Raw genomic sequence first — 19,399 nt, 5'->3', positions numbered from 1 at the left:
ATGGTAGCAAAAGCGACTTCAGAGTAAGCATAACTAAGGAAACTAGCTTATTTTATATCCACACCACAAACTGCAGCATTTCATTTGTTATTCTTTTACTATATGGATGATACTTAAAAAGGAAGAGCAATAATTCAAGCCATGTAATTACAGACTGTCTCTGATTTGTCCTTTATACTGAAAGTACAGTGCCTCCAAACCATTAAACAGCAGAAGTTATAAAACCCTCGTATCAGGAAATGCTGTCACCACACCATGCACCTGTACCACCTGTTCAGGCAGAATCAGACTGCAACGCCTATATATACACATCCCAGTTGAGGGGAAAGAAACCCAACACGCTAACCAAAACATACTGGCAAAATAACAGCTATGAACTGAGAATCAACTCTCCTATTAACCTTCTTATTATTTAACTGATGTACTGGCATCCCTTCCCAATTTCCCTATGCTTCAGAACATCTGTGCATACTTTGGAATACAGCTTTTGTCTTTACAGACCTTTAAAAAAAACCCACTTCTTTGGATTATCGATCAGACATTTCAGATTAACCTAGAGTAGTCATAAACTCTAATCTGTCTTTAAATTAAAGACAAATTAGCTATAGGGCAAACAAAAAACCATTTTGAAATGTGTTAATCGTGACTTCTGCCATTATAAGCTTTATTACTTTTTATGTATTAATGGGGGGGGGAGTTTACCATCCCAAAAATCAATGGTATCTCATCAACAATTATTCTTAATTTTCTTGAGAACAGATAATGCTTTTTCTAAAAGATAATCTCACACCTAACCAGCAAAAAACCTACTAAACTCACCTATCTTTCCAGCCTCCAAATCCTTTTTTTTCATTACAAGAATTCATGTGTGTATCCAACACTACTCTAGAAGCATGGTAAAAAGTGTACCGCTTTATTTTCAGTGTTTGAATTCTCCTGTTGTGTAGTGGCTAGAAGAACTTTAAAACCAACAAATCCTCTAAAGCTGATTCACTGGAGAAGTTACTTGCATTCACATTTACAACACAGCTGGTAATACGGAGGCAAGAATTCGTAGTAAAGATGATGTTAGCTTACAAAAATAATCACAATGAAGTTTTCAACAGTATGATTAGGTCAGACAGGTTTATTTTGAGGCTTCTTATAACACATCTTTATTTTCCCTGCAATATCTTCCAGCTCCGTGATCTCTTTTATAGCAGCTGTGAAATAAAACCACCAATTTGTTGGGTTTTATTTTAATTCCATTTGAACTCAGAGGAGGATTCAAAACAGTATGCTCCTGAAGCTACTTTCTAACAGAAAAAAAGGATATGTAAGTGTTCAGAATTTGAAAGTTTGGCCACATTTATGTTTCTTTGCTCAGAGGAGTCTACATATACAGACTTGGTATTACCATTCTCATTCAAAATGCTTTTTTCCTAGCACTTGGAACAGAGGGCAAACAATATGCAGAAGAAATAAAGCTACACTAGCCTTTTAAAAATTATAGAACAAACTCAATTTCTCTTGAATTTGTTTGCTTCTACTTAAGAGTTTACATGGAAGTTTAGTAACAAAGATGACTTTACATAAACAAAGTAATTAAGGTTTGACCACCAATGAGGGTGATTAGTCACTGGACTAGGCTGCCCAGAGAGGCTGTAGAGTCTCTAGCCTCAGTGCTATTAAAAAATCCAGTGTTCCAGTTGACACTGCTTTGAGAAGTGGGTTAGACTAGAGACCTCCAGGTCCCTTCCAATCTCAACTACTGTATGAATCTATGATTTTTTTTGTATTGCCTGAGCAAATGTTAAAACAAGTTGTCTTCACCAAATTGCAACTTTGTTGTCTTAGTCTGAGAGGGGACTAAAACTTCATTAAATTCCTTAGTACTCCAGGTGCAATATCAACAAAGTCCTTATCCATACAACCAAAATTTCCTACTAAGCCTGAATGTTGAAGATACACTTTTTCCTCAAAACAGGCTAGCTTTTATTTCTTCCTGCAAGTTAAATATGCTGGTACCAAACCAATCAAAGCATTCTAAATAATGACATAAGAAAATAACATAGTTGGTTGTCAGCTTGGTTGCCAGTGACAGGTGTTAGTTAAAAACTAATCAGAGATTGACCTGGAATGCATCCAGACATCATTAGTAAGTTAATATCCATATTATGAGCATGTGAAGATAAAACAAAGACCACTGTGAAAGCTCAGGCTAAAGTCAGAATTCTTGATCTAATTCCAACATTGATTTTCTGCCTCAAAGTACTACAGTAAGGGGGGAGAACAAGGAGGCCTATCCAATGGATTAATACAGATTTTGCAGTCTTTGTAAACAACCTATTTATTTCTGTGTTGACAAACTGTAATACTTCACTCTTTCCAGAGGAGGTAGCCAGCATCATTCTCACCAAGATCTACGTATGCTGAGCGTTAATAGTTGAGACCATTAACTATACAAGTTTTAAATATAAGACACGCATTTAATGGCAATTTCTTTTTTATTTAAAAAAAGTTGCAAAGCCAGCTAATGTGAACAGAAGCTCTTTTTTCTTCTTTTAATAGGAATGCCTGCAAACACATGAAACCGAACAAAACCTGAACAGTTTATACAAAAAAAAAAATCAGTCATTTTTTAGTTTTACTATGCTAACCTCAGTAAGAAGTGTTATTTACTAATGCAGGTAGCACTGAAGTTCTTCTATTTGAACCGTCTGTGTGGTCAACCAGCACATTTTTATTTGATGCAAAGTCATGGGACATGGAATTAAAGCAAACTAAAAAAAAACCAAACCAACCCAAAGCATTGCAACTCCATGCCTTTATACCTTGATGTAAGACATTCAGTGTCCTCCAGAATCTCTGGGCTCTTCTCTGCCACAAGAAGTAGGCACAAAACAGTTCTCATATCTTAACCATACAGATATTTCAACCAAGAGCTAAACAACTGAACTAGATATTATTTACAACCGTTGATGGGAACTTTCTTCTGCATCTTCCAGTAATTAAAAAAGTGAAAATAACTGTCAATACTGTCAAATCTAGAACATTTTATTCTAGAGCATCTTTTCCTCCTTTACAGCAAGCTCAACTTCACTTTCCGTGGACCAATTGGCCTATCATTCAGTTCATTAATAGCAGCCATAGCCTCCTCATAGTTTGTCATAGCAACGATGGCATCACCCGAAGGTAATCCTTGTTCGTTGTACTGTACAGAAACTGACTCTGGTATCACTCGGTAGCCATAGAAAAAATCCAGAATCTCATTAGGAGTGGCTTTAAAAGGTAAATTTTTCAATCGAATAGGAACAACACGTTCAGAACCACCACTGAAATTCGGATCTGGCATAAATCTTCCTTCAGGAAAACTTCCCATTTTATTATTCCCAAACTCCATTCTGCCAAAAGGTTCACTGTCACCACCAAAATCCATGAGGGGTGGCGGACCTCTAAAATCCTTAGGAGGGCACATGAAGTCCTCAGGGGGGTGCCTAAATTCAGAAGGATGCCTAAAGTTCCCAGGGGGACCAAATGAATGCATGGGTGGCCCTTGTGGTGGCCCAGATGGTGAACCAACTGGACGAGAAAGCTCACCCCTGTCATATGGATGTGAATGACCCTGCATTTCATTTGGCGCAGACAATGGTACAGTTACACCAAATTTCTGCATCTGCTCTTCAGATATAAGTCTTATTAATACCTCTGTTCCCAAGAATCTTCGACGATTTAAATTCTCTGCTTTCATGGCTTGTTCTTCAGATTTAAACTTCACTAATGCTTCTCCGAGCCCAACTCCTTTGTCATCATAGAGCAAGTAAATGTCATCTTCATCAATATCAAATCTCGCAAAGAACTTTTGCACTTCAATTTTTGACACATCAAATGGAAAATTCCTTACATAAACACAAATCTTAGGTCCAGAATGACCTTCCCGGTAACTTTTTTCCGGTATGGCCTGTCCAGGATGATCTCTGTCCTGTGATCTTTTCCTCTCACAAGAATCAATTATTTTCAACATTGACTTTCTTGAAATTGGAAAAATGTAAACGGGACGATTGAGAAGAACCTTTCTATGACATTCCAAAGCAGCCTGATAATCTCTCTCACTCCTTATCACCACAAAGGCATCTCTAGTCCTCCTCTGATGCTTATCCGTTAGAATCTTTATCTGTTTGCTGCCTATATCCACATCGGGGAAAAAAGCTCTCAAATCTCTCTTCTCCACATTAGCAGACAGATTTCTTAAGTGTATGTAATATTCATGGTTGGGAGATGAACGAGAACGTGTTCGTCTCCTTGGCGATCTTGAATGAGAATGCTTCCTTGAATGCATGTAGCCCGAACTTCTTGGAGAACGATCTTCGCACAAGAAGTGATCTATTTCATTTGGCATGTCTACCCTCCCACCATATTCGATCCACCGTTCCTCTGTAGATGGGCTAATTTCTATAAACCTCTGACCCATGTACTGTCTATGACGTTTAAGTCCTTCTAAGGCATCACCAGGCGTAGCAAATTTTACCAAGCAATCACCATTGTTTAAACCATTGCGATGCTTTATCAGAATCACTCCATCCACTCGTATCCCAGAAAGGAAAGCACGTACTTCAACTTCTGTTGCAGAGTAAGGTATACCACGTAGAAATAAGTAAAGATCATCTGGGTTAAATGGATGAGAATCCTTTCTCGACTGATAGTTTGATTTAGGTATACCTATATCACCATGTCTTGTGCCGTTGGTATGGAAACCAGCCTCTGGATGATTTGGTGGACCATAACCAGGTTTACTTATTCCTTTTGGAAAAGGCGTGACTAAATGTGGAATGTCTCCAACACCTGATGCACCAGAACCATTAGTACCTGTTCTTCTAGAACCAGACATAGTTTCTCGTCCCCCACGGTCAAATCGCTTCCGGCTCATTTCTATGGTATTCTGCATTTCTGCCTTGCTGCTGAGAAAGAGCTCTATGCGCGAGTCCTTGATAAACCCTCCTGAACAGCTCATGGCACGCCGTGCATCTTCATCTGTTGCAAATATAATAAAAGCCTCCCCAATCTCTCCTCCAATAATATGCACACCTCCATCAGGAATATTCAATCCCAAGAAGAAACGACGAATATCTGCAGGACCCGCAACAACAGGAAGCCCCTGTAAACGGATGACTACAGCCATGCTGAGCTCAACCCACAGCAAAAATCACCTGCAGACAAAAAGGTACACATGATAGCACGTCTTTAGTACTCAGCTATTACAGTATCTTAACACTTAAGAAGCTAGAGCCTTTTTAATGAATGTCCTTGTCTCAATCTAAACAGAAGGTATCAAAAAAAACCCACAAGTTCACAAGAACAAGATTAAAACAAGATTCACTGAAAGTTGATTAGTCAGAACAATTAGCTACTCCACCGGCACACGTGCACAAGTCTATCAATATTCCCTATCCTAAGGGCAACAAAATCCACCTAAGTCACTCCTCACCATCCACAATACCTAGAAGCACCTGAAGTCTTTCACAGCATAGTTACTGTATGCCAGAGATCTCTGCCCAGTCCTAAGGATCAAAAAAAATCCTGTGTACTTTTGAACAGGACACTTGTGATCGTAACACAGAAAATACTAGATGATAAAAGGAGAAAGGAAAAAGGATAACTGTGTCGCTGGAAAATGAAGTAATTCACCAGCAGTGATGACTTTACTGCTTTGACAAGTTGCTCTACCCAGTGATCAGTTCTGTTCAATAATGTACGTTTTCTCAGCGTTCAAAACTGTTGGCTCTTTCATGTAGTCAGAGCATTAACTGCAGCAGCCACATGCACTCAGGAGAGCATATCCTACTTCCCAGCCACAAGTCTGTGAGAAAAAAAGGCCACGTACGATCTTGTCACAATACTCAGTGAGAAGTGTTAAGCTTTTGGCAGCTTACCTGTTTCTGCTTTGAAGACCTGATAAATTCTGTAAAATCAACTTAACTGTGGAAAGAAAACGAAACATAATTAATGGCTGATATCTGTACTTCACTTTACATACTGTGCTACAACTGCTGCAGCTCATCCATAGCAGTGGCTAATATTAAAGCCAAGCATGTAATGAACCCACAATTCGGGACACTATGAAGAACTCCTTCCATGTTCCAAGATGCCATGCACTGCATCTTTGTGTCTCCATTTTAGAAGCAAAAGAAATTAAAAATTTAAGTTGACTTCTGGAAATGATGAAAACACGATGAGATTACTTGGTCATCAATTGCGCCACACTGAACTGTTGAAATGAAACAGACTGACAGTATATCGAGGGAAAAACTCTCACTTCAATTCTTTTGAGTCCTTGAAAGATGCATAAGTCCATCTCAAGATTAGAGGACATGTCCATTCTTCTGAAATCCACCTGCTTTCAAAGTTCACCACAAGAGTATGCTACTCACCAGTCCAGCACTACACTTAATGTACACAGTGAAGACAATCAAATGAATGAGCAGAAATATCCCAACAGGAGAAACTTCAGGGAGTACTTCAATTTACAAAGCAAACTTCAGGATTTTCCCTCTGTTTACTGCCTTTCAAACATAAGAACAAGAATCACTTCAACACACTGACTGAAACATACCCTGATTTTCAACATTATCTAACATAGCACGACATAGCAACAGTACTCTCAGAACAAACACAAGCTTCTGTAGCAAATGATACATCCCTTTAAAAAGAAGAGCCCAATGCTCCAATGACAAGTGTTTGAGAATATCCCTTGTACAAACCCCTTGCTCAATAACAAACGTAAAGCACTAGATCCTGATGCCAAGTTATCTATTGATAACAGTAACTATCACTCCACCTGACCTTAACAAAAAAGAGCAAAGACCAAATTCTGTAAATAATGGATTCTACATCACTTCTACACCAGCACTTTGTAAACACAACTGAAAACAACTGCCTATTTAGTAACTTCACTAAAGATCATCTGTTCTCCGTTCTTCTGTGGTGGCTTGACCCTGGCCAGCAGCCAAGCATCCACACAGCTGATCATTCGCTCCTTGTTCCCACCAGTGAGATGGGGAAGAAAATAAGAAGAACAAAGTCAAGAAAACTTGTGGGTCAAGATAAAGACAGTTTAATCAGTGAAGAGAAAAAAGTGAAACAAAGGAGATCACTCACCACCTCCCACAGGCTGATTGATGTCCAGCCTGACTCCGAATAGCCACCACCTTGGAAGCCAATAAAAAAAAATCTCCCCCCAAAAAACAAAGCTATCAAACAAAGACCACCTTCTTCCTCTACCTCAATTTTTGCTGAGCATGATGTTACATGGCATGGAATATCCCTTTGGTCAGCCTGGGTCAGCTGTCCCAGATGTGTCCCCTCCCAGCTTCTTGCCTATGCCCAGCATATTCGATGGGGTGGCAGAGTGGGGGAAGAAAAGAGAAAGCCTTGACACTGTGCAAGTGCTGTTCAGTCATAGCCAAAACACTGATGTGTTGTCAACACTCTTTTAGCCACAAATCCAAAACACAGAACCATTACTAGCTGCTATGAAGAACGTTAACTCCATCCCAGCCAGACCCAGTATACTTTATAAGTATCTTCCCACCAGATGTGACGGCAATGCCCAAAAGCAAGGAGAATTGGAGGCAGAATTTTCTCATAGGACCTTCATGTCTTGAAAAATCAAATCCGCTGCCCTGCTACTTCATGATGTATTTAATCTGTAGCATTTCTGAATTTCACAACTCTGCATTCTTATCCCAACTTTTAAACAGCATTCAGAACAGATCTCCTCAGTACTTCTTCGGTGATAAACGTAACGTTGTCCACGATGTACCATGGATACAACATACAACCTTCAGTGGTGAAAACTATACACAGCGATTCCAGATCATAATGCGGTATTTAAGAAGTCCACAAAGAGAAACGCAAGTTCAAACAATAAGCTTTTACTGACTGCATATTAAACAATCAAGCACTGGTAGAAAGTGTAGACAAGCCATCCAACAATTTTAAGTGAATGACCAAAAAGAGTGACTTTTGGGATGAAAAGTGCCACGCAAAACTCAGACCAATTCATTAACTGAGGAAGGACTTCAGACAGCAAAGATTTAGATAATAAATAGATTGACAACTTCATGCCACCAATTTAAAAGCACAGAAGTGTGCACACCATTTTAAAAAATTTTGTATTTGAACTGAGTTAATTAGAAAACAGTTCAACACCTATACTTCCAAAGCCTCAGCAAATTCCAAATACCATTAAAACTTCACTAAAAAACCAACTTGTAAACATTGTAGGAAACTAAGTCTGCACTAGACTAGTATTTTTACCACAACGTTGTGAGTTTACATAGTCTGCATGCAGTGAGCAGGTGAGCTAGAAAGAACACCCACATAAATACCCCAACTATAAACTGGGCCAATATGAGAATAACTGGTGGATCAGAGAATGATTTCTTAGACTAATATTCTTCAAAATAAGCCTTAACAGTCAAAGTAAGCTGTTGCTAATGAGTTTTCACATCGCTGAAGGGAGATGCGAGGGAGCGCTCTGCAGCTGGGCCCGCGACACGGCCGGCTTGAGCACGGGGCCGCTTCCGAGCGCTGGGAGCTGGAGAAAGCCAGCGAGACGCCCGCCAGCAGCAGCACCCCTCGAGGGCCGGCCCGTAGCGGCCCTTACACCGCTCCGAGCACAGACGGCGCAGCACAAGCCCGGAAGGGGCGAGCGGGCCGAAGCCCAAGGCCAAGGCCGCGGGCGGCGGGATGGGCAACAGAGAGTGAAGGGAACGGGGTGAGGCGGTGGCCGCCCCGCAGTACATACGCTCCGGCCCGCCAGAGGCTGCTTGTGATGCGAGCCCGCGGAGAAGCCCGGCCTCCCCACGGGGCACCGGGACAGGGCTCAAGGGAGGCACCGGAGAGGAGGGGGGGGGGGGGGTGTAAGGGTGATGGGCAGCCAGGCAGCATGAGGAGGCCACGGCTCAGGGAACCGCGCAGCAATTCCGCGAGGGTTGGGCTGCCGAGAACCGGCTCAGGGCGCGAACCCCGCGCCCTTGGTTACACGCAGTGCCCCAGTAAGCCGGGCGCTCGCCCTCACGCCATCCACCCACCGGACACGCCAGCAGGCCAGGCTCCGCGCCGAGCCCCGCTCTCCGCAGCTCCCGGCACAGCACCGCCAAGATGGCGTCCTCCGCCGCCCCCGCCCCCCCCAACGCTCTGCGGAGAAGCCGAACTGCGCCTGCGCGAGCCCCTCCCCTCGCCCCCACGGCTGACCCCACACTAGTCCTTCCGGCCCTCTCGCGCCCCGCGGCGCGCCGCCGAGCGCCACCCTGCACGCGCATGCCCCGAGCGCGCGGCACCTCGGAAGGCCGCCGGGAGGCAGGGCGGAAGAGGCTGCTGCTGCAACCCTCGCTGCCATGACTGCACGTGCGCGGCCTCGCGCCCAGTGCGTGTCAATACTCATGCGCGTTCCCTTGGCGCGCGGAGGGGCTGGGTGTGGGGGGTGAGGGGAGTCACTCTGCTACTAGTGCGCATGCGCCTTCGGCCTGCTGGCCTGTTTGGCATCCCCGTGTACACCCAAGGTTTATATAGGGGACAGCGTCACTTAAAGCACCGTTGCTTTGGCGCGTTAAACGTTGTCTCTTGTTTCCATTAGGCCCAGTGGCTGCCCAGCCAAAGAAGAGGGGCAGGGAGGAAGGCAGGCCCGGTGGGGCCCAGGGCTGACTGGCCTGAGCCAGATGGTTATTTTTGACAGGGAAGTGATCTTGCCCCTGTACTCAGCACTGGTGAGGCCACACCGCAATTACTGTGTTCAGTTTTGGGCCCCTCACTACAAAAAGGACATTGAATTACTGGACCGTGTCCAAAGAAGGGCAACGAAGCTGGTGAAGGGTCTGGAGCACATGTCATACGAGGAGCGGCTGAGGGAACTGGGGTTGTTTAGTCTGGAGAAGAGGAGGCTGAGGGGAGACCTCATCACCCTCTACAACTACCTGAAAGGAGGTTGCAGAGAGCTGGGGATGAGTCTCTTTAACCAAGTAATAAGTGATAGGACAAGAGGTAATGGCCTCAAGTTGCGCCAGGGAAGGTTTAGACTGGATATTAGGAAGCATTTCTTTACAGAACGGGTTGTTAGGCGTTGGAATGGGCTGCCCAGGGAGGTGGTGGAGTCCCTATCCCTGGAGGTGTTTAAGAGTTGGGTTGACATAGCGCTTAGGGATATGGTGTAGTTGGGAACTGTCAGTGTTAGGTTAACAGTTGGACTAGATGATTTTCAAGGTCCTTTCCAACCTAGATGAGTCTGTGATTCTGTGGATGCCTCAGGCACCAAGTGGGAGGTTGCGCTTCTTCAATGGCTACAGGCGGGATTTCTAACCTAACTCGGGGTTGGCTCAAGTCTGGGTTTTGGGAGGAAAAGCAGGCAGGGACAGAGCAGGGGAAGAGGAAAGGTGTAAGGCCACGTGCAGGGAAGGGGAGAGGCAGACTACTTTGGTTGTGCGGGTGAGGTATTTCATTCTAGTGTTTATCCTGCCTGCCTTTCCCTATCTTTTATGTATTCTCCCCTGTATTTAGGCTTGTTCTGTACTTGTCTGCTTCATTTTTTTTATAGACAAAATCTATTATATATGGTAGATTCACCTAGTAACTCAGCCTTTAAAAACTTTTTGAACCCAGCAGAAGAAAACTGATGAGGAATAAAGCATCTGGTGGGAAAGCTTTCAAGAAATGCTAACAGAGAATCACGGTAGTTGGCAGTTAGCACACTGGAAAGGAGCAGTGAGGAATAATTAAAATTCAGGACATGAAGTGCCCTGCAAAGTTCTGGTAACAAACAAGAGCATCCTGGCAGGTGAAAAAGGGGAGCACTCCTCTAGGCATTTTGTGTGTTTGCCCTGTTACCAGTTTCTCCTCATGGGGAAATAACACAAATATTACATCTGTATTATACATTGTGTGGCAGTTTTAGAGATGAGGTACCAGAAAACGCAAACCAGGCCTCTGTCTTCTCTGGATTGTTTCTTCCCACTGATCTCATCCAGCTCCATGTTCTAAAACAAGCCAAACAGAATCCTCCTACCTCCACTGCTCCGTTTGCAGCTGCTCGGTGCCTGCCGCTCCCCCGCCCCGCTCGGCCCCCGCCCCCCCCACTTCCCTGCCCCTCCGTAGCCGATACCCCAAATCCTCCGCCGCGCTCGTCCCCTGCGCCCGCGCCCCCCCGCCCCGAACGCTTTGCCTCCCGGGGCGGGCCCCTCGCGCTTGCCGTACGAGAGGAGGCCGCGGGTAGCCATGGCGACGCCGGGGCGCTGGGCCGCCGCCGCGCTGCTCCTGGCGATGGCGGCGGCGCTGCCGCCCGCCCGCGGCTTCTCCCTCCCGCTGCAGCGGCCCGCCGACTGCGGCGACGCCCGCTACTTCGACATCTCCCGCCTGGCCTGCGGGCCCTGCGGAGCCCACCAGCGACAGAGCGCCGGCGGTGAGCGACCCGGCCCTGCGGCGCGGGGGGAGGCGGCGCTGCCCGGGTCCGGGGGCCGTGCTGGGGCCGGGGGGCGGCGGAGCTCAGGCAGCTCCGCGCTGAAATCTGCCCGCCGGCCGCGGGAGATGCAAAACCTGGGCTCGGGTTTTGGCGGTAAAGCGGCGGTCCTTCGGGGCAAGTCTGAAAAGGCAGCTAAAAGGGCCAGGGTCCCGCAAAGACACAGGTGGCCACAGTACAACTTTGATACCTGTGTTTGAGATATATCCCGGAGAAACGTCTGTAGGCCTTTTTTTAATGATCCTTCTTTCCTCCGGCATTTGTAAGGTTATAGGTATTCACATTTTCATCAGTAAAATTCCATAGGGCCCTGAATTTATGTTCTCAAACACTTCCGTAACTTGAAACTACTTGTCAAATCTTGAATGCCTGAGATGTTAAGGCTGTGTGCACGCTAATCCAAGTCCCATGTGGGAATTTGGAGCATACACAACACACCTTGACAGTACTAAATGAAAAATACAGATGGTAGTTCACTTTCTTTAGGAGATAAGATGGTGTGATAGTGACCATCTTTTATAAATACACAGTCCTAGAGAAGTTGGAGTTCAGTGTTTAGTGTACAGAAACAAATTCACGACTAAGACCCAACAGCATCTCTCTTCAGGACTGGTACCTCAGTCAGGTACAAGTGATCTGGATGGCTCTGTTCACAACTTCTCTGTAAAATCTGGTTCTACCGCCTTCATGGTATCTTAAAAGAGTAACACCACAGTTTACTTGCAGAAAAAATGCACTTTAATAGTTTTCAGACCTGATAATGTGGGTGTCTAAATCCATAACTCCCTTTTAGGCTTGAATCTTCTTCTAACTCAAGGGCTTCAAGGAGACATAAATTCCAGGGGTAGGTCAAGGATTTATTTTTTTCTGCAGCATCTGACTTGGAGCAGTGTAGGTAGCTGTCATTCAGTCAGCTGTTTGCATCTTGTCTGAATTCCACTTGGGATTGCACAGGTCTGCCCATGCACTCCACGTCTGGCTCATCACTGTGGATTCTGCTTTGAAGCAACATACCTAAAAATTTAAGTATTGTCATAGTGAATGTCACAACTCAAGTCTCTTCATTGATCTAATCCTATCAGGCTTTTTCTTCTTCACAGTTAAGTATGAATGGTTGATCATTTTGACAAATCATATTCCTGTAAAACTGGTCTCATGAGAATGTACTTTAAGGTTATAAAACTTTTCACAGAATTGTACATGATTTTTACATGCACAGGTCAATAAGCTTTAATAATAAATACAGTTTATTAGTACATAGGATCAGTTTTGGTTTGTAGTAAGTGTTTAAAAATACAGAGAGAGGTCCATGATAGTGAGACTGAAAAAGTTTCTGAAAAAAAAGTTGTTGAGCACTAGCAGGTATGCACTATGATGTGCCATGAAAGTAGTGGTTAATTTAATTTCATACTAAATGTTAAGTACGTTCTGTTATTTGCTGAAAAACATTCAATATAAAGCTTGATCCCCATGCACAATTTTAAAAGCTTTGGGCTTAAAATAGCTTTACAAATGACAGTTGTATTTTGAAGAACCTTTGCATATAAACGTATTTCGTTTTTAGGACTGACTGCCTATTCAAAGGATAAAAACTGTGTACAAATATATAATGCTGGTGTTGTAGAGAGAATGGGCTAAGAATGACACTGTGGCAAGATTTAGAGGGAGAGATTATATCTGTTATTAGACCAACTGACACAGTTTAGTTTAAAAAAACTCACAAAAGCACAAGCTCTGGTTCCACCAGGGTGTATCAGTCAGCCTAGTAACATTTTCCCAAAACATCTTTGTACAAACTATCACATGAACATTTTTTAAAAAGCAAGATGATTTTCATGCACTTCTCACTCAGGTGTTTTATTTGTCCATCTAATAATCTATATTGATCTCTTGAGAACAATAGCAGTTGTTCCCAGTATTCTGTGAAAAAAAAATTTAAAAGTGAATTTGGTTTTTTTTTCCAGGTAGTTCATGTGTATGTCAGCCAGGATACAGAATGGTTTCTAGTAATGGTGGATCCTCCATTACTTGTGAAAAATGCCCAGAAAATATGGTAAGTATTGAACTTTCCGTACTTTGCCATAAAAATAATGGTTTTTTAATTTGAAATTTCCTCCTGACTGCAAGTTACGTTTCATTAATTTAAAATCGTTTTGCATAATAGTCTTTGCTTGGGAATTTTTAAGACCATGCTTATAGGTAGTAATTTTTTTCTCTTTAAAAATGTTTTTTACTATTTTGTAGGCATTTTTTTGTTGTAAATTTGACAGACAAAGTATTTTAAATGTTTCATTTCCTTCTGCTGCGTTTCTTTTCTGCTTCCTGTTATGTTATCCTTGTCCAGAGATGACTGTTTTATAGAATGCCAAAGATGCTTTTCAGCTCATAGGTAACTTATTATTATATAAAATTGTAATATTTAGGCCGTATCTTCATAGTCCCTCATACTTTGATTTTTTACTTCAATATAAGCTGCTGGTATTATGTTACTTTAATTATATATATCTTTGTAGTTTGGTCAGTTCTTTCTACCTTTCTTGACAAATTAAGCTATAATTTTGGGTCATATTCACAGCATTGAAGCAGAGGCACCAGGCTCAACCAGCTTTTTCCCACTATAATAAATAGAGAAGTAATTTTTCTCCAGCAAAAACAACTTTTCAGGGTGAAAGCCTTCCTGAGTACTTCTTTCTCTCCAGTAACTGTAGAAGAACTCTCAAGAGACCAGCTTAGTTGTGCAAGTTAGGTGTTCAGTGGCTAATGGGTAAGGTAGATTATTTCCCTCTTGTTTCCATCTTCTTGCTACATTAGACAAAGACATTGACAAATATCCATTGGTGTTTTGATCATGCTGCTGTTTCTTTCTCCTTCCTGTAATGGTGGCATTTGTCTTTGATCCTATGGCAAGGCTTATGCAAAGATAAAACGATAGTGCAGAAGGGAATAACATCAGTATCACTTGAGGATCTTAATTTTCCTCACTGGTTTTGATATGTAGTACAGCTACTTCATAGTGCAAAATAAGCATGGATGTGAACTGTTTGGGTACGTGCAAAATTTCATGCAGTTACATTAGCTGCTTCCCTTAAAATCCTCCACTTCCATTACCTCTGCATATTTATAAATATAAATATGCATTGTTACGTTTATTGGTTACTTCTTTCCAGTGTAGAACCTCTATATCTTTTTTTAAACCTTCCACTTTTAATCAACTCTTATCTTCTCTAAAGGATGTTAAGTAATGGGTTCAGAAAAACTTAAGAACACTTTTTTTAGTCTATGTCTGCATAGGAATGACTTTTTCTAGATTGTTTACCCTTTTTTTATCTTGAAAAGCTTCATGAATGTTATTAATGTATCTGAACACATTTTCTAGTTAGTAACATCCGAATCAGGCATTCTTCACAGATATTGGGTGATGTCTATATTTTTGAAAATTTTAATAGTTTTACATTTTATTTTAGAGCGGCGTTACTCAAGATGGGTGGAATTGTATTATTTGTCCTAAAGGCCTAACTTCAGAAGGAAAATGTAAATGCCTCAATAATGAAATATTAGGTAAGAAATATGTGGAAGTTATATTAGTGCTTGTTTTAGATATTTGACTTCAGTAAGACATGCTCTACTGTTAAATAAGAAAGGAAATTTAACATGTTTACATTTCTAATGTAAAAATTCAACCTTCCTCTTGATCTTAAACCTCATTCCTGAAAGAAAACAGTTAAGTCTGTACCGTTGTTCACTGCAATAAAAACTATTACACAAACATTCAAAAAATGAATACTGGTATATCACTTCCTTTAAGCTGGTTGACACTGGGTGGAGACATTAAAATGGGAATAAAACAATGTCAATATAGACTAAGAAAACATTAAAATATTTTGAAGTATATAATGCGTAGGTACTTCGCAGTACAGGAATTATACATGTGTGAGTAGGTGGAACAGAACAGCTTGATCAAGCAAAGCAGACTACTGTGCATTAATATCAGTGGATTACATGGATATAGGCACAGATATGCCTGTATCTGTGATTTCCTGTGATGTGCTTCCCTACATCTGTGCCTCTTACTTGATGCTCTCAGTTGCAGATGAATTTCAGTAAACACAGAAAATTAATTTTAATGTTAACTTTAGTGTCTGTGTTAACTACAGTTTTGCTTATCTTGCATAGTAAAAAACTAAGAGCAAAGTATAATTTTCATCAAGGGTGTAAAACAGAAAAATTCTTGGGAGCTCTAGTTTTCCTTATTTTCAAAGACACAGGATGGAGAAGACTTTCCGTGTGCCTACAATTCTTTGAGTAAGTATTACTAATGTCCATTTTGGTTTTCCAGATCATTAACTTAAAATTTTCCTAGGAATCTGTAAAAGAGTGAATACCAATCATCTCCCTTAAACTTTATGAGAGTTACAAAATACATTACGAGCCTTTATGGCAAAATATTGACAGCAAAGCTGATTCTATAAATTAACATGCAGAAAGAACGTTAGTATTGTAATTCTTTTGATTCTCTTTGTATCTTTTTTTTTTTTTAATATAATTAGACTCAAAATCTCTTGTGAAATTATTTAATTGCTGGAAGATGTAGTTTTGAAACTTTGAATTTGTGACATTTGCACGAATAATTTCAGACAAAAATGAAAATTTTTTTTCCCGTAATTTGTAAACTTTATGTTTTGAGTTTTAGCTTTGCAATGAAGCCTTGGTTTGAAATTTGGTTCAGAATAAATAACAAAGGAACAGCAAAACTGGACATGAAATATTGCATTTCTCATGAAAACTAAACTGCATGTACATAGCTATAAACAATACACATATACATACATGAATGTGCATTTATAGTGAATGTTACATGCAAGTTGTACTCTTGATTTTTTTTTTTTAAATAAAGTTTTTGCATTTATTTTAGATCTGCATAGGCACTATTTTTTCACACTTTGCTGAGCTTGTGTGACATACTGTGCATCATGCAATTTTATCACAGTTGCTTTTCTTTTCCACTTAGTGGAAAGAGCTATCGATGGCATCTTGCTTAATGAAGCATTGTGCATACATTGTAATGGAAGTGAGCAATCGTTCTCTGCTTCAGATGCATCAGGAAATAGGTGAGTATTTTGCCTTTTGTGATGATAAATTTAAACGTGTCACTTCTGTATTTTGGCATGACAGTTTTAAAAGCAGTGAATTGGAAATCCTCAACCCCATGTTTTGTGTTCACTGAAGTCCTTATATGACCAGCCGCTTAGTTTGTTTCTTAGTTTTGCTTTAGCGTGACTGAAAAGCTGGTTTTGGATTGGAAGCAGAAACAGAATTGTTATTTTGATAATTAACTGTTTCATTTATTTTCTACTTCAATGACAATAGAAACAAATCGATAATGTCTTTTGATTTCAGTTCGAACTAGTGAAGATGCTGATAGTGTTCTTGGGCATACTATGAAATTGGCTTTCGCTAAATACTAAATCTCATATTTAACTACATTTTAAGTGAATTCTTCATGTTTGTGATCCATAGGTGTGTAAGATGTGAACAAACATTCATCAATGTAAGCAAGTCTTGTGACTGCAGCAGCCCAAACATTTTAGTGAGTACAAGAATGCTTATTCTATTGAAGCTCAGAAAAAGATATGTTGATAAGTGTATAAATGTCTTTTTTTTTTTTTTTTTTTTTTCCCCAGACTGGGGGATTGTGTTTCAGTGCCAGTGAAAGCTTACCTCCAAAGGGAGTTGCAACTGTTCGTTTTGGGCAGCTGGTAAGTGTTTATTCTAAAATATTCTCATGCTATCTCATTCTTTAGTTTAATTAAGTCTTTTAAATTCCATTCCTGAAAAACAAAGGTGGTGGTTTGTTGTCTGATCAAGGTGATTGCAAGGTGATATGCATCAAGATAGACTGTAGACATGTAGACCAGACAAACATTGTTGTAATGGAATATGTTTAAGAAAATTCATGCCCTCTTGGAAACTGAAGAAAGGAAGTAATTTACATGGATTAAGTATCAAAATAAGTAGCAAGTGGTCTGTTGTATTAATTATATGTATTTAAAACACACTCTTGTATCACAAAAACATTCTGAAGAGTCTATGAGGGCCTCTGGGCTTTTTCTTTCCTTTTTTTTTTTTTAATATGTAGTTGATATTTATATAAAATATTTGAAAGGAGATATAAGGATTGAAAGGGCATTTTTAGTTGTCAGACGATTAGAGCTGGTAGAAGAAAATGGACACCTATGCAATTTGAGGTTGTGTATGAAATTGTTCAACTCCTTGAATTGGCTAATGGATGAAAATATGTTCTATTGAGAAGAAGGTGTTTTAAGTGTTTTAGCTAATGAACTTTTATTAGTTGTGAAATCTCGAAGTTAGGACCATTTTCCAAGTAGTTTTGAATTCAGGAAATGCTATGTGGCTAATAGATGTATTTTGTTCTTAACTGAGTTAATGTTAAAGGCCACTGCTTGAAAGAAAGCAAAAAGCAGTCTTCAGTTTTCCTGACAGCAAATATCAGTCTTGCTTTCTGAAAATGTCATCTTCTAAATAACATTTTATTGAAAACATGCCTTTTCAGTTGCTTACAGTATGTATGAAAGCTATGTTTAGTTCAAGTATGAGTAGTTATAAAAAGCAGGTTTGAAATAATTAATTTGGCAAATTTAGTCCTGAGTTAAATTTACAACCCAGTCAACACCTTACCCTTGAAATCATTAGTACTTCCCTTGTACAGTAAAGAAAACTACCTTGTCACAGAATCCATATTCCAGATTTAAATATTTCTGCTCTTGTTCTGTATATTTTGTCAAATTTAGTGAAGCGAAAGAAATTATTGCATTATGGTTGTGTTTTGAACTGAGCTGGTTTGACTGAGACATTTACAAAGGACAGAAAGCTCTTAGAAAAAATAAGTAGCATCTTTTAGCTGACAGTTTTCCAGACTCTTATATTATGGATAAATTATTCTGAACAAAGGCAGTGAAGTAGTTCCTTATTTACAGGGTATAACACTGACATCAGTATGGTTTCTGAAAAACCTGCAGTCCTCAGCCTCTGCCTGTTGGGTGAGTTTCATTAATGTTTGCAGTTTGCTTTTTTATACAGAAGTGATACTCTGTATAAAACCATGGAACTTGTAATTTTTGGAAGTTAGCTTGCTTATTTTTAAAGAATCTTATTTTGAGATGACAGTAAATAAGAAAGAAGTACACATATAGAATGTTTAGAAAGAATATTGAGCACTAGTCAATGTTAATGCAAGTCTCCAGGGTTGGAATCTTCACAAGGTAAATGGGGTTAAAGAAAAAATCCTGCAATAGTCAGTAGGTATGTGAACTGTTCCTGAGTATACCCAGTAAGGGATTGCTCAGAAAATTAACTTCTTACATATTTGGTATTGATCGGCAATTGGTCCTTACCTCTTATTTGGCTTTCAGTTACTCAATTTTTTTTGTGATGGAGAAGGATGATCATAGAACCATCCTTTTTAGCTTTGCTTTCCTTTATGTATGCAAGTGTTATTTACCATTATGTTGCTCCGAGTGGCAGTAGCCATGGGTGGAAGAGTGGCTGCAGCAACAGAATCATGCACACTTGTGAAGGGGATATGCCCCTGCCTCCTTTTTACCAATTATCACACATCCTCATTTCCTCTCCTCAAAATCAGATTTTAACTTCTCAGGCCCTACTTTTTCTCCTAATCTGTCACAACGCAAAGAGTTACCTGGCCTACAGGTATATAAAGATCACAACAGTGGATTTGCAGAATTCCATAATACACAAGCACGCGGAGTCTTTATTTCCTACATTTCTTTATTACAGATTACTACAAATTACTATTAGTAAAGTAAGTATACTTATGATTAATAAAGCAAGTATATATGTATTCTAATGGAAGCAGCAATCAATAGTAGCAGC

General features: G+C 40.6%; 2 protein-coding genes across 3 annotated transcripts in view; one reads left to right on the top strand and one right to left on the bottom strand.

The window, feature by feature from the left end:
* Positions 1-2,467: 2,467 nt before the first annotated feature.
* RBM12B (RNA binding motif protein 12B) lies at positions 2,468-9,165 on the bottom strand. Of its 2 annotated transcripts, XM_074815991.1 has the most exons (3): positions 9,072-9,165; positions 5,910-5,955; positions 2,468-5,186 (listed from the first exon to the last, which is right to left on the bottom strand). In XM_074815991.1, the coding sequence occupies exon 3, from the start codon at positions 5,156-5,158 to the stop codon at positions 3,062-3,064; it is 2,097 nt and encodes a 698-aa protein (XP_074672092.1). In that variant the 5' UTR covers positions 5,159-5,186; positions 5,910-5,955; positions 9,072-9,165; the 3' UTR covers positions 2,468-3,061. The 2 variants fall into 2 exon arrangements, with proteins under 2 accessions (XP_074672092.1, XP_074672102.1); XM_074816001.1 differs by lacking the exon at positions 5,910-5,955.
* A 2,139-nt stretch (positions 9,166-11,304) lies between these two features.
* TMEM67 (transmembrane protein 67) overlaps positions 11,305-19,399 on the top strand; it is a 34,595-nt gene continuing 26,500 nt past the window's right edge. Inside the window, exons 1-7 of the mRNA XM_074815979.1 lie at positions 11,305-11,431; positions 13,453-13,541; positions 14,953-15,046; positions 16,497-16,596; positions 17,006-17,075; positions 17,170-17,244; positions 18,484-18,546. Of these exons, the coding sequence (XP_074672080.1) occupies positions 13,485-13,541; positions 14,953-15,046; positions 16,497-16,596; positions 17,006-17,075; positions 17,170-17,244; positions 18,484-18,546 (459 nt within the window). The 5' untranslated portion in view covers positions 11,305-11,431; positions 13,453-13,484. The remainder of the gene's footprint in view (positions 11,432-13,452; positions 13,542-14,952; positions 15,047-16,496; positions 16,597-17,005; positions 17,076-17,169; positions 17,245-18,483; positions 18,547-19,399) is intronic.

Source organism: Strix aluco, chromosome 1 (assembly GCF_031877795.1).
Source record: "Strix aluco isolate bStrAlu1 chromosome 1, bStrAlu1.hap1, whole genome shotgun sequence".
Taxonomy (NCBI): domain Eukaryota; kingdom Metazoa; phylum Chordata; class Aves; order Strigiformes; family Strigidae; genus Strix; species Strix aluco.
The sequence above is the reverse complement of the archived record's forward strand: the minus strand, read 5'-3'. Positions and strand labels throughout refer to the sequence as shown.